Raw genomic sequence first — 15,810 nt, 5'->3', positions numbered from 1 at the left:
TGATTTAGTAATTAATGATTAATCGACTGCGGATTTTTACGCAATTATAGAATCTTTAAAGTGAAAAATTGCAAACAATGCACATATTATCTTTAATATAATAATAATTATTTTTTAGTTACTTTAATACAGTAATAATAAAATACTTAATTTACTTAAGCTTTATATTATATTAATACAATTCTTACAGCACTTAGTATGCAAAACAATTTCCCTAGGCTCCGCAAAAGTCCGCAGTCTAACAATTAATTTTAATCTCTGCAAACGATTTCATAAAAAAATTACGATGTCATAAAAAAAGAAAAGAAAAGAACAAAAATCTGCAAATATATTGATATCATACTGACGAGTCAATTCCATCCTTCCTTGTCAACAAGTTAATCGGTCGATAATGCGCCTAACCAAACTCCCGTCATTCAGAAAGCGTATTTTCACAAAGGTCACGTGTCCGACAATGGACACACAGAGCAACAGGAGGTTACACGGTCATGCAACGACACGTTCCTCTTCGACGTGGTTGTCGTCGAACCGATGGACTTTCACTGGCAGGTCCCTGAACCCGGCGCGCCGCCGCTTCAACGACGTCTCTTCCGGTTCGGCCGCCCCTGGTTCCCCTGGTCGTTCGTGAACTTGAAAACCAGACCAGCCACTGTCTCAAAGTTTCGCGAGACTCGTCTCACCTCTTTCCCTCCCACTCTTCGCAACTCTCGTCCGCGAAACTTTGCACAGCTGTTCGTGCATTTTACGGAACGTTCGCGCGGAGAAAGTGGCGGAAGGAACGAGCGAAGAATCGAGCGTAGTCGAGAGTTTTCCTATCGTCATTGCAATCCATGGCTGTGACCTTAATCTTTAATGGTGGACATCGCGTTACACGTCTGAAATGAGAATTAATCAGAAGTTTGATAAAAGGTTCATCGAATGGCTGTTATTTAACTATGTTAACGATGATATGAGGTACATGAAGTATCTGTTTTATATGATGCGCTTGTTATATATTTCTATTTTACACGAATCCTACTTCCACGCGTGGATATTAATGCAAATTTATATTTTTATAAATAGAACAGATATTTTTATATTATTATAGATCATTTAGATATTTAGATATTTTTATATTATTGTAGATTATTTAGATATTTAGATATAAATAGATTTTTATAAATAGAACAAAGTCTCTACAGAGATTCTACGTTTGATTTTCTACGTACTATAATTTGTTAAAAATTTCATCCTCGAGATATCATAGCCTAATTATTAACTTTGGTAATGTGGAATAAAATTCAATATTGACCTGGATTAGATGGATGAAGATTTGAGGAATCTTCTGCTTTCGTTTGTGAATGAAAAGTGATTGACAGTTAAGGTGGCAAAGTTCTAATTTAAATTCCTACGTTAGAAGGCAATCGATTTCTCCTGGTTTCGATGATTTGAAAAAACGTACGACTTCAGGCTGGAGTTACTCAAAGAAAAAAAAAAAACTTTCGATCCAGACGATTTCTCTCTGAGAGAGAGAAGCTTAGCGATTCTTTCCTTCTCTTAAACCTACTTGATTTAAAAAAAAAAAAATCTCCAATTTCGTATTCAGGGATCCAAGTCTCCAATTTCGTAGTCCACGTATCATTGATCATTAATTGTCGTTCCATCGTTAATCAATCTCTATTTAACTTGCTTTGCGATCAGGCGATTACAAAGCTAGCTTCACATGCTGACAGAAACTCTCGAAGCATCAGAAAAGCCAGGAGACGAAGTTTCTTCGAATCGAGAGCCACCACTCATCGGTCTTCATTGACCAGTGGCCGGCGATTCGGGAAATGTACCGATCAATCGGGAGAGAGACGCCGAACGTCGCGACGGAAGAAGGCGAAGGCGAACGCGGGAAGTAGGTCGGAGAGAAGTGCCGGTTCTTCGTCGGAGACACGAGGAGCCGCTGACTGAGCGCCTTCGTCAGTCTCGCGAAGATATTCCGGGAGTCAACAGGTGCGTAGAAGCAGGTCTTTCTTCTGCTTCTTCCAAAAAAAAAAAAAAAAGAAGAGAAAGAAAACGGAAGAAAAATAATAGAGAATTTAATTATCTTTCTTATCTCCGCGCTCGGCATTTTCAACGCGAATCGATCGTTTCGTCGGTAATCGTTCTTTGCGCGCCGATCATGCGGATCTGACGACGTATCCACGTTACAACTCTTCCTTCTCCCTTCTTTTTGCTTGAAATACCTTCTTCTTGCTCGTTCGTCACCCTCTGTTCGCTTTCTCTGGATCACGGTATTCTCACTGGATCTTTGAGCATCGGATCGACTGGATCACCGAATCGAAGACACGCAGAAATGGACAAGTTCAAGGTATTTACATCGTTCTTGATTTTTAAGGTTTGGATCTCCTTCCTTCTCACCGAGAGTTACAAATTTTTCTGTGAATTTCGTTCGAGAGTTTCGTCGTTCTTTGTATACTTTGTGTATTTCTAAACTTTGGTATTTCATCAGTTTCGTGAAGTTTTGTAAAGATCTTCTCGGCGTTCTTTGTGATCTCGTATATTTTTTGAAAAATTTGCGAACAAAGTACGTTGTATTATAAAGTGTTATAAAGTTTTTAGGATTTGCTGTATATTTGATTTAAGAAAAAAATTGGTCGCCATTGGTTACCACAACAGCTCTTTAATATTTGTTAAATACACTATTCCTTCTCCACGATGCAATCGTGTAAGATACAATTAATACATTTATTTCCTGAATTGTCTGTTCATTTTGTAAGATTCTGAAATAACCTTACAATTTGTTCATCGAGTTTTCTTTTTTTTTTACTTTCGATATCCATTTCTTTTCTTTTCTTCTATTTACAATCTTGAGACAAGCTTGCAGTATATCCGCAACATTTTTATCTCAAGTATGAAAGAGATTTGTTTGTCCTCCACATCTCAACGAGGTTCTGGAATACGTAATCATGAATGCACCTCTTACATTCTTCATTCACCTCCTTCAAATCAATCTCTTATCTCTTCAGAGATTTTATAGACACTTGATAAACATTTTTGAAAACTGAAGTTTTGTTATACTCTGAAAATACAAATTTTCAACGTAAATTTTTTAAAAAATTTCGTATTACAGATATTATTATATCACGAACGCATTATAAATTCATTTATTCATGTAGAAAAAAGTTCTTATTCCAAGAACAGCTTCACTGATATCTCATATATTTTCAATATCTTTCTTTCTGCTATTCTAATTTTTCCATCTGACACCTCTACTAATAAATATTCGAGAGACATTCCAATTAACCTATTGACACGCACAGTCTGAGATATCGTGGCTGATTCATGTAAATCCTTATTCAAGAATTCAATATTTCAGGATTGAGAATGTTTTTTTCTCTCAACCATTGGCGAATATTTCTGTCATTTATTAATAGCGATAAATAATGATTTCAGTACAATAATGTAATGTAACCTTCTAAAAATTGTATGCATTTTTGTCGAGAAGAATAAATGTATAATACAATTACATGTTTCAAAATGATGTAGAAAAAGTTTTCTTTTGTCCGCCAAAATTCTTTACTATTTCGTCAGAACCCTTAAGCGACATCACAAAGTGTCAGATGACTATAATAATTTGTATTATGTTACAAAGATTTACTTAATTTTATTTTGTATGGTAAAGATTAGCAATAAAATTAAACCAGACTAAAGATTCCAAAATTAAGCGAATTGGGTTAAATCTAAATTTTTATGGCTCCTAATGTTGAACTTCTCGACGTACGGTTTGAAATTTATCAGTCTTTGTAGAATTGAGGAGTTACTTATGTCGAGACAAAAGAAAAAAAAAAAATGACAAAAGAATAATCGTTAATTGGCGAGCTTTCTGGAGCGGAAATCAATGTGACACAGATCGAGGCCATCGCAGTTCGCGTGGATCATGCACTTCCTTCGTCGAAATGAACATTAATCGCGTATTCGTTCATTAGCATTAGGACGTTGCAATTTTCATGTTCCCATAAGCTCGATAATGCACAAATCTTTAATTTCACGCTTCAACGATCTATGTATGTATATTCGTCAACTACTATCGATCAAGCGATTTATTCTTTGGCCTAAGTATCGACTACAACGATCCGATTCCTTTTTACTTGCCAAGTAATCTGAATCAATTGTGGGAAATGTCTATGATTTGAAGAGCTTATAATTAGAGGAGAAATGATACGAGTGATAGATTCCTTAATTTGGGATAACTATGGATTCAGTTGTACTTTAAATAGAAGAACTCGTAGCATGAAAACGATGGATCGTGTTAGAAATTAAAATATAATGCTTTTATTAATTAAAGTACATTGTTAGGTATATACGTAAAAGTTGGAAGACTTATTTACCAATTTTCTTAAATAAATTCGTGTTCTGTAATAAATTTTGCGAATTTTGTTAAATTTTTCAGGTTTTATGATAATACATTCAACTTGTGAATTCAGTTAAATTGTAACAGAAATCTGTGATACGGAAATGACGAAAATTCAAGAAATCAAATTAAAAATTAAAATAAAACTATAATAGAAGGAATAAATAAGTTTTAAAGTTATAATAAAAGAATAAACATGCAAATATGAAAACACCTTATTGTATGAATATTCAGAAAAGACTGGCAATTTATAACGAAATTCTCTAGCTAAGTATTTATAATACTTAAAAATAAGTATTTCCTAAATATTTCTAAATAAGTATTCTACTTTCTAAATGCTGTATTTAGAAAGTAGGATAAATAAATATTTTTAACGAGTATTATTTAAACAGGTATTTTTACATCGTTTCTAGTTTTCTTCTTCTTTTATCCTAAAAAAGAATGCATTCGAAATCTTCTCGATTAAAATAACTTATACGTGCATCTTGCTTTCAAGATTTTATCGTCTGTTTAAAGGCTATTATCTCTGAAAGTCTGAAACGTAAAGAGAATGGATGTATTATAATTCTATTCAACGAAGGAAGATAAGAGTCCAAGAGTCATAAAGATCCGCGAATATAATCGTGACATTGTAAGAAAAAAAGGTGAATGGGGAATTCACAGACCCAGAAATATTCTGAGAAGAAGATTTATGAATTGAAATAATTTGTTCTTCTAACAATACATATTCCCTCTGTTAATTATAAAATTCAAATCACTCCTCTTGTATATTATTAAAAACACAATGCTTCTCGAATTGAAACGTAACGTAATATCGTTGGATATCCGTGGATTTTTATGGGTTTGTGGAAAATTGACTGATTGAAAAATGCACAGTGCATGTACACAAAAATACACAAAATATTTAAATACAATAATTCCTGCAACACGAACACTTACCAACAACAAACCTCTATTTCACTCGTGTTTGTAAAAAGTTTGAATTCCCATAAACGTCCACAGTCTGCTGATTATGTCACAGCGCTGCATTTAAAGGGAAATTCAAAGGCGCGGAACAACAGCGAAGTAACCTCGTACCATTTGCCTGAACGCCACTGAAAGACCACCATTAGAGACCACGCGGTTACCAGAAGATTCATTCCACTTTCCTTCGCGTATTTCGACACAAGAGGTGGCTGCTGGAAAAGGCGAAGAATGTTCGCGAGGTCGTGGACGCGTTAAGGTCACGGGACGTTCGATCGGCCAATGGTGATTTCTCGGTATCGAAAGTCACCAGAATGGAAAAAGTGGATCGTCTCGTCTTCGACGCGCGTGGACGCGACGCGTGCAGAGCGGGCGTGCGCGAAACGTGCCCGAGGAAAGCACGTCGTTCTATTTCACTTGCCGATGCCGAGGCTAGCCTTCTGGGTCCAGTTTATTTTATTTCCATCTGCAAATCACTCGCAAAATCATCGGAACTTTAAATTTATTATGACATCTCTTGGTTAGGATGTTCTTTTGCCTCTAATATCCAACGTTGAATCGTTGAATTTTAGAAGATAATTTGATACACTATTTCTTTCTGTACAAAGTACCTCGTTCTTCTGTTTTAATTTTGAAACAGGTGTAGCACCTGTTCCAAGATTTTTCAATATGTTGTGCGATGTTCTAAGATTTAATATATTAATATATTTAATATATTATTAAGAATATGTAAATATAATATTTAATTATTAATAATATATAAATATAATATAATGTATCAAATAATCGTACATATTATTGCACGTCGAGAATCTTTTGTTCCAAAATTGTAATATCGTCTCAGTTTTAAGTATATTTAAGTAAAATAAAATAAGCAAAACAAATAATAAATTTGTTACTTCTCTTTGTAATTTCTATCCAGTGACATCATACGAGTTCAAAAAAAAAAAAGAGCGACGAATTATCGTATACGATTTGGTCACTCGTTACGGTCCGCAATCAGTCGCCAGCGCAACTGGTTAAACGATGTAATTGCGTTTCTTCCATGAATAATCGCGATGTTTATAATAGAAAGTATCTAGTTAGTCAGTTATTGCATCGCTATTTTCTAATCCTCACCGACGAATGCCGAGCCATTAAATTTCTCTCATTGTGTGTCTGATTACCTCCTGCGACGCGATTCTCCCTTCTCGAAGACAGATCCGTCTTTCGATGGTGCTTCGAGGATAATTTATTTGCAAGGTTGTACGGTGGACGTTAGCCGAAGAGCAATTTATGCTTGAGAAACGGACAGATTTCTATTTGCATTCAGAGTTTTTGAAAGTTTCTTTCTGAAGTGGTCTACGGTGAAGAGCCATAATGACAGTGAAAAATTTATTTAATTCCGATATGTAACTAATAATTCACGCCACTTTGTGAAAGGGGATCATACGACGATCCACTTGGTCTCATTTTGAAGCGTGAAGCCTCCACTTTGACAATCATGAACTCGTTCATCGTCCACGAGCGGATAGAAAAGTGAGGATAAATTTTTTCCTCGAAAAATGCGAAAAATTCCAACGCGTTGGAACGAATCAAATTTATGTGCATGTGTAATAATACTTTCTCGTAACGATTATTTCTACATTTCAAATTTCAAAGTCTCAAATGCAAACCTCATTCTTTTTATAGAAGAACTTGAAACACCTGAAATAGTTCGAACAGGTTGGTTTTACTTGGATTGCAGAGGAAGTAAAGGAGAAAGTCCGATGACTCATAAAGTGTAACATTCCTCTTTCGTTCGATGCAATTAAACACGTCTATTGTTCGAAAGTTAATCTCACGTGTCAAGAGTTTTTCTTTCAAAAGGCTCGCTAAATTCCTCGCTTCTTAATTTTTACACATATTTCTTCTCTCTCTTTGGCTTTTAGAAAACAAAAAAATATCAACGACTGTATATCATGGATGAGAAACTTCTTGAGAATATTTTTCCAACGCAATTTTCAACGCTAATTTTCTACAGAATTCTCGAAGTCTTGGCTTTGTAGCAGAAAAATCAAAGTGCAAGGAATAGGGAAAGATTTGTAATACAATAAATGTGTTTTACGATAAAATTAGTCAAGTTTCTAAAAATATACTGTGCAAATATATAAAGTTGTAAATTGGTCGTTTTAACTCCTTTGATGATTTTAGCGTTAATGTTCTTAGTGTTAATTCACTGTCCTAATTTTGGTGCTTGAATTTCTCGTTCAGTTTTTTCACTGATAAATTATTCCGACGACACTGTACGAAAAGTGAAAGTGAACCTAAAATCATCGAACCACTGTCACCAAGTCGAAAACTCGATTTTCAGTTTTCGTCTCCAGTTTAACAAAGTACAAATAAGTATTTAGACACGTAACGCAAATTAATATTTTTGTTACATTTTTAATGTTAAGCTAAAAGACGTATTCTCGAATATTTTCCTTAAATTGTAATTGGAAGTGAAATAATTCTTTATTTCATTTCATTAATTAATCAGTATTTCGTTTCGTATCATTCAGTAATTTTAATATAATATTTTTATACGAAAATGAAGCACTATCCCTGTGAAATATTATATATAATATCAAATATTTTCCAACTTCTATATTATGTTTACATTTGTTTAAAACACGTTTAATCGTGATAATCGAGCCTCGTTAGTCTAGTTTCCACATTTAATTCATTTTCTACAATAGTACAAATTTCTGTGTGTAATTCTACAATTTATTTATTGCTATATTTCTATATTTTATTATATTTACAATAACAAAGATGTTTTTAATGAACAGGATTGCACCTTGCAAGTACGAATAAGAAAGTATTCGAACCAACTAATTAAGAAATCAATCTAACCAGTAATTTACTCTTCACTCCGAAACCTAATTGAAGCTCATTTTCATTTAATTCACGTTTCACCGAACCCACTCTATCCTCCGTAACAACGATTCATTGGGAATCAGATTTCTCATAATAAAAAAAACTCAACGATAAATTACACGGTTAAGTGGAGAATGAACTTCTCGCTTGCCACTCTTCTCGAATTGATCACACACTCGTTAATCTCAATCAAGCAACAACCTAATCGCTTTGCCATCTTTCATTTAATATAATCGCATTCACACCCACTTAAATAGCGAAATCACGAAACTCAGCCATAAAAATCCCGGCACAAAGAATCTAAATAGGCCCTGTAAGCGTAATCGAGCACGTAACATATCCCATACAAAGCTACGCGCAAGATGTAACGCGTAAAAGTAGCCCGGTATCGAGCACTGCACAATGGACTTCCGGTAGACCCGTTTCCAATCCAACCGTGCAACGAACGACTTGTTATATAAGCCATGAAACGTACATTCGTGGTTAATTCCCATAGATAGTTATAAGTGTCATATCTAAACAAATGAATAAAAAATTATAATTAAATAATTGTACAATTATAATTAAATTACAATTATTATAATATATTATAATATAATATATATAATTATTATAATATATGTAATATATATATAATATATATATAATTATTATAGTATATATAATATATATCATATATATAATATATTGGAATAAGTTATTCTATAGTAATTGTCTATTATATTATGTATATATATTATACTTATATATATTTTATTATATTATATTTTTCATTGTTATTTAATTAAACGAGAATTCATGATTTCAGGTAACGTTCACTATGCTTGCGTTGATGACGCTAGCCGTCATTAACAGCAGCGTGGCAGATCTACCGAAGCCCAGCTACGCTAGAACGATGCTCAAAGTATCGCGAAGTCTTCCGGGCGAAACGGAGGAACGAAAAGTGTTAACCAGCGAAGGGAACGTGGCCACGTTGATCATCAAACGCCGAGACAAATCTTCCCTCGAGCAACAGGCACCCAACGAACCGCCGAAAACCCATCAAAATCCTCAAAGTCCAACACTCAGCGAAAACGTCACATCGTCAAACGTATCTAAAACCAAAGAGGACGTGAGAAAACTAGAGAAAGCCCAAATAGAGCAACTGAGGGTGAAACTGTCAGACACCGAGGGGCGAAACAGCTTCTCTAAACACGAGAACGTATCCGCGAACGTATCCACCGAGAAAGCTCGACCGGCGAACGAGGGGAACATCGATTATGGTAATTGGACGCCACTGGGAACCGACGGACGAGCGGTTCGCCTCGATGAATCGACGACGGAGGAAGCCTATCAAAGCTGGAAGCCCGTTCAAAGCGATCTGAAGACAACCACCGAGGAGAGGACCAATTACGCGAGATTCGACCCAGCTTTCCCAGCGGGCGGGTTGCTTCTGCCGCGACATTTTCAAGACAGGTCGCAGAGGAAGCTGCAACTGGCCGACCAGGGCGAGGAGAAGCCTCGTTACACGTTCCTCCCCCATCAGATTCGATCCACGAGAACGAACATCGGGGCGAACGCTTTGAAGAATCGTGACGGGAAGAACGTGCCGGCGGAAGTGGTCATCAGGTCCGAGATAAACGTGAAATCGAGCTCGAAGAGGTCGCCCATGACGTTGGATACTGACGGCACCCCCGTGATCCATGGGAAGAGGGTCCCGGACGAGCCGATGGACAAAGTTCAAACGTGGCGTAACGCGAGAGTGATCAACAATAAGTTGATACGCGACAATGCTGGTGATAGTTTGGACGCTTCGTCGAGCTTTTATCCGGCGGAGAACGTCGTGGAGAGACAGACGTTTGAGAGGTTCTTTAAAAATGTGAACAGGAGGTAGGTGGTAAATTGAATTTGGACACTGATTTGAGATTAAGTAGATAGTGGAACGAAGGTTCTGAGTATACATCTTTTTACTGTTGAAAGATATCCTTATGCTGTACGATTGAACTGATAATATTGGCGGTAGTAATTATTGTTAGAAGTCTTACAATTTATAACAAACGCATTAATTATTAAAACTAAATCTAAAAAACGCCATATTTAGCATTCTTATCTCAAGAATATCAAGTTTATGATTAAGTATATTTACATGAAGTTTATAAATAGTACAATTGAACTATTTTTAAGATAGATACTGTCAGGAAAGTATTCGAACAATCACAGAAACGTTTGTACGTTCATATTATATATATTATTCATCAAGTTTGAAAGAAATTTAGAAATAATACATTTATAAAATATTTAATCTAAGTATTTCGTAATATAATTATCCTTGTCATTCAATGTATTTTATAATATTAATAATATATATAATAAATTATTTATTATATAATATTATATAATATATAATTTATTATATACGTTATTAATATTACATAATATTAATATTTAAAATGACTATTAATTCTTTTAGTAAATATACGTTTATAGTGATTTTCACATAAGTTTCGAATTTTAGCAATATATTATTTGTATATTTTAAAATATTCTGTGAAATATATACATACATGAACGTACATATATGTTCGCGTGCTATCGTGGACATATTTAAAAGAAGCACGAATATAATGTAATAACATAGTATATAGTTACATAAATATATAACGTGTTACAACGTCACTTCTTCAATTCCTCCAACAGATACGGCAAAGACTACGAAGAGGAAGGGAAAAACGTGTACTTCGAGTGGGACCCGAAAAACTACAAGAACGAAGCACTAAACGCAGAGGTGTACGAAACAAGAGCCGACAACTATCGAAGCACCTCGCACAAACGAATGCTGCACCCTGACGGCGTCTCGGTCTATCCAGTCTCTCAACTGTATACCCCGGAGAGTCAGAAAATAGCGCCGGTCGCCCTGAAACCAGGGGCCAGAGCGCCTGTCCTTCAATACGCTCATCCCGAGTTAGGTGTTCAGCCGGCGAAGATCGTGAAAAACGAGAAACGTAGGCCGGACAACTTCCCGGAGAATCAGTACTCATTCACGGAGCAGAGACAGAAGAAGAAGTACGTGCTGAACGACAAGAACATCGTCGACAGTTACACCACCAAGAACTACTACCCGAATCAACATTTCTACGGGCTGAAGAGGCCGAGCGACACGCCGTTCTGGGTGAAGATCTCCGAGAACTTGAAGAGCCAATTCTCCAACGGCGTGGAGAGAGTGTCGCAGTTCACTCGGCCGGTGATCGACCCTCTGGTAGAGGCGACGCATAAAATCTCGCAGAATCTGGGCCTCTCGAAAGGCAAGGAGGCGGAGGACAAGATCGGCACGGTCACTTCCGGCGGCAGTATCCTGATCCCAGCTTTGGGGCTGGTGGCGTCGGGCGCTGCTCTCGGGATTGGCGCCGTCGCTGTCGGTAGATACCTCGATGTGGACGTTCTGAAACGATCTAACGACGCTCTGGGCACCGAGGTGGAGTATCAGAGAGCTCTGGACGCTGGCCAATCGTACTCGAGGGAAGCCGACCGAGAGAGCGGTGACGAAAGCTTGGATCGGATGGGCAAATACGGTGAAACGGTGTACTTCCTCGAGAACGTGCCGCGAAACGAAGAAACGAGAGACAATCGCAATAACGACGATAACAGTGACAGTCGGAATGGTGTTCTGTTGATCGTCGAGGGGGATGACGGATCGACGATGAAGAAGGAAATCAAGCCGAGCATCGAACAGAACGAGCGGGAGAGCAGCGTCTCGAGGAGGAGGCGAAGTCTGAATTATTTGGACATTTTCCAAGCTGAGGGGAATCTGAAGGATTTGATCAGGGACAAGCGTCTTCAACGAAAGGGGGCCGACTCGATCAGCGAGATCGTTGAGATCGATCTTCCTGCTCGCGAGGGGAGCATCGACGTGACGGAGTTTCTCGTTCCGAGGAGGAACGCGAAGGATCGGCAAAAGAACAACAAAGATTCGGCCGTTCTGATAATTGAAGCTGGCCCTTTGGGATTCCGTCAGAAGAATTTGGAAATGGTCGTAGGGAATTCGGCGAATGTTGAAAAGAATTCTGTCGATGGAAGGAACGAGAGAAGGAGAAGGAGCATCGAGGGTGATCAGGAACTGGAGGACGCCCTTCAGAATCTCGAGAATGCGGAAGTTGCCGAGGTGGCTCACATCGATGGGGATTGGACCAATACACCCTGTGCCAAAAGGATATTCTGCGACGCGATGATACAGAGAGGCGCCGACGCGGTTATTTTGATGGAGAAAAAGATGGCTGCTCTTTTGGGCTTGTGAGTATCGCGCTTCGTCCGAAATTGGATGATTGTTTTTTAAAAATTATCGCGGATTAGACTGTTTTGGGGTTTTGATTTGGATTTACTGATTTTGGAGAATTATTGTATTACGTAGCTAATCGAACTGTTCTGGTGGTTTTGAAAAATAATTATTGGAATAAGTTATTCTATAGTAATTTATTATATAGAATGGAACAGAGCATTCTAATAATAATTTATTACATGAATTATCATTATTAGAATTATTATGGCAGATGTAGTTTTGAAACTGAATTATTATAGGACATAGCTTTGAAATTAAACTATCATGGTAGTTTTCCAAGAATCATTTTCCTTTCAGTAAAAAGGTAAACGCAGAGTTACAAAACACACGGGAAGTTGTTCGTTCGTGTGATATAATGGCGATTCTCGTCAATTAGCATATTGTTTTGTAGCTGGCTATGTTTGGCGTGCGGCCTTTCAGTTTCGTAGGTCCGAGAAATGTCGATAGGCTTCTTTTCTTTCATTTCATGACTTCTTTTAGAAGGAACGAGTCTTTTTACGGACGTGATATATTCTCATTGCGGATTCTTTAGGCAGAGATAAATAGATAGCTACGAAACTAAAAAGCTCACAGAGTTTTATCTATAAATTTATCGAAATGTCCATTCAAGAAACATTCTCTTTTGGGAAAGATATACGATTAAAAAATTTTAATAATTCATCTAACGATAATATTATTTGGATTTTTTTAAAGAAATTCTTCCTCTTCTTTCCCTTTCTGGATATTCTCTTCAAAAACAAACCGACCATTTAATTTTTTTTTTTGGAAAAAAAAATCTTTCTGAGGATTTAAAAAATTCATGTCAAAAATTTTTTTATTTACGATGTAAAAAATTTATCTAGAAAAGCAGGATAATAATCATTCTTATAAAGTATACGTGCCTCAAAAGAAAATCGGTATTACTCGATTATTTAATTGATAATATACTTAATTTGTTCTATCGCCAAATTCTCAAAAATTAATAATTTAATGTTCTAACTTTCTTTCTTTCTTTCTACATCTATTTATCTATCTCTACCTATCTTCGTGTCTACCTCAACTCCTACCTTGTCTCTTCTACTATGGACAAATTGAGATATTAGCTTCTTAAAAAGTCGTGAATATTCGAATCAAATATTCTGCGTGTAATTTAATATTCAAACTCTCTCTTCTTTTCTCTATTCATACAATTACGTCTATCTTTGTTTTCATCTCTATCTCTATCTCTATTTCTGTCTTCTTCCAGTTTCGACAAATTAAAATATTAACTCCTTAAAAAGTCATAAATATTCCAATCACATGAAACTTCCTATCTATAACTTAAAAAATTTAAATTCTCTCTCTTTTCTCTATTTATGTATCCATTTTTATATCTATGTCTATTTCTATTTCTGTCTCCATCTATCCATCTATCTGTCTCTGACAAATTGTGACATTTTATCTGAAATATTTCAATATTTCAATCACGTAACATTCCTATCTACAGCTTAATTTCTTTTCTCTATTCATGTATCTACCACTATATCTCTATTTCCGACTGATCTATCTATCCATCTTTCATCCAGCATTGACAAATTACAACACGACATTATCTCCTTAAAAGCACCATAAACATTGGAATTAAACGCACTACTCAGTGCAATAAATTATTCACGAACGTCGATTGCAGTGAAAATCGATCGCATGCTCGCGGCTGCCGGTGAAATTATGCTGAGAGCGAACATCAGGCGATCTCTAGGTTCTAGAAATCGCTTACACCAGATCGATATGACCAGATGCGACGCGTTCAGATCTTCAGATCAATTTGTCATCGTTCGATTTTTCTATCGTTCGCGCATCAACCGGCCTCGTCACGATCGTACACGCGCGTATGCGCAGAGTGAAATTGTGCTAAGAGGTAAAAGTCGAATCAGTCAGTAGGACGTCGCCGGCGAAAGCTGGGAAGAAAGTTATCTGTTGCTCGCTACGATTCCGTTCAGCCGGCGAGGTTCTTTGATTTCCTCGGCTCGTACCGGTATAATCGCTTTGTTTAAACTGGTTTCTAATGGAAGGGAAATTGGGAAGACCGAAAAGGAAATGCACGTGTAGTCGAATCATGCGAGATTCATTCATTTTCGTTTTTCCTTTTTTTTTTTTTTTTTTTTTTTTTTTTTTTTTTTTTGGATTAGAATTTCACTGTCGCGCGAAATTTACATGTTTAGAAACTATAGTTTTCTTACAATAAATATGCAACGAAAGCGCATTTTTCGTTTAGTTATTCTAGTTATTTAGGTTTTCGAAATTTTTCTATCGATGGTATTTCAATCGTTTTGAAATATTTGTTGAAATAGAACGCCGGTCGCTGATCATGGGCAATCAATACGGATTAATTGACAGTATTGTTTAAACTAATTCCTAATGGAAGGAAATCTTCTCACGAAGGTTCGTTATTCCTTTCGAATTAATATAAGTTGTTAGTCTTGATGATTTTTTGAGATGGAGTCCAAATCATAGTTACGTTCGCTCATTACACGGTTCAGTTTGTCGATATAATTCAAATTTAATCACGAAATTGAGAACAACCCTTCAATCAAATACTTGCGCAGTATGCGGGAAGGTGTTCAATAATACGCGTTTAATAATTTTCTTCTGAATATTTAAAACACACGGTACGTACTTTCATCGCTAATCATACCTGTTTAATCAGCCTTTCTAACGTGTCGTTTCGTTTCGACGGGGTCGACTTTCCTCGAACTTCATCGCCTCGATTACTTGTTGTCGTCCTTTTCGTTCAATCCAAACAGTTTATTAACGATATTCCAATTACACGTCGTTCCGCTAGCTGTCAATTACTATCCATCCACGTGACTGTCGATGATCTGACAAGTTTGTAGTACCCTCAAGCTATTTCTCTCACCGTTAACTACTAACCTCTTGCGCTAGAATGACGTGCCACGCACGTCAAGAATTTTTTTGTCTCAAAATTGCAATATTTCCTCAGTTTTAAGCATATTTAAATATAACCCAGGCAAAACAAACAATAAATTTGTTACTTCTCAATAATTTCTATCCAGTGATATCATACCGGCGAGTTGAAAAAGAAAGCGACGAATTATTGTATACGGTCACTCGTTATGGTCCGCAATCGGTTGTCAACGCAAGAGGTTAACCACTTGCGTTGGAATGACGTGTCACGCACGTCGAGAATTTTTTTGTCTCAAAATTGCAATATTTCCTCAGTTTTAAGCATATTTAAATATAACCCAGGCAAAACAAACAATAAATTTGTTACTTCTCAATAATTTCTATCCAGTGATAT

The 15,810-nt window shown here is 36.5% G+C and overlaps 1 protein-coding gene across 1 annotated transcript in view; it reads left to right on the top strand.

Moving 5' to 3' along the window:
- The first annotated feature begins 1,856 nt into the window (after positions 1 to 1,856).
- Positions 1,857 to 15,810, top strand: part of LOC122538786 — a 15,900-nt gene continuing 1,946 nt past the window's right edge. Inside the window, exons 1-3 of the mRNA XM_043673154.1 lie at positions 1,857 to 2,335; positions 9,030 to 10,090; positions 10,898 to 12,487. Of these exons, the coding sequence (XP_043529089.1) occupies positions 2,321 to 2,335; positions 9,030 to 10,090; positions 10,898 to 12,487 (2,666 nt within the window). The 5' untranslated portion in view covers positions 1,857 to 2,320. The remainder of the gene's footprint in view (positions 2,336 to 9,029; positions 10,091 to 10,897; positions 12,488 to 15,810) is intronic.

The sequence above is a fragment of the Frieseomelitta varia genome, unplaced genomic scaffold, assembly GCF_011392965.1.
Source record: "Frieseomelitta varia isolate USP_RPSP 00005682 unplaced genomic scaffold, Fvar_1.2 scaffold_177, whole genome shotgun sequence".
Classification (NCBI taxonomy): Eukaryota; Metazoa; Arthropoda; class Insecta; order Hymenoptera; family Apidae; genus Frieseomelitta; species Frieseomelitta varia.
The sequence above is the reverse complement of the archived record's forward strand: the minus strand, read 5'-3'. Positions and strand labels throughout refer to the sequence as shown.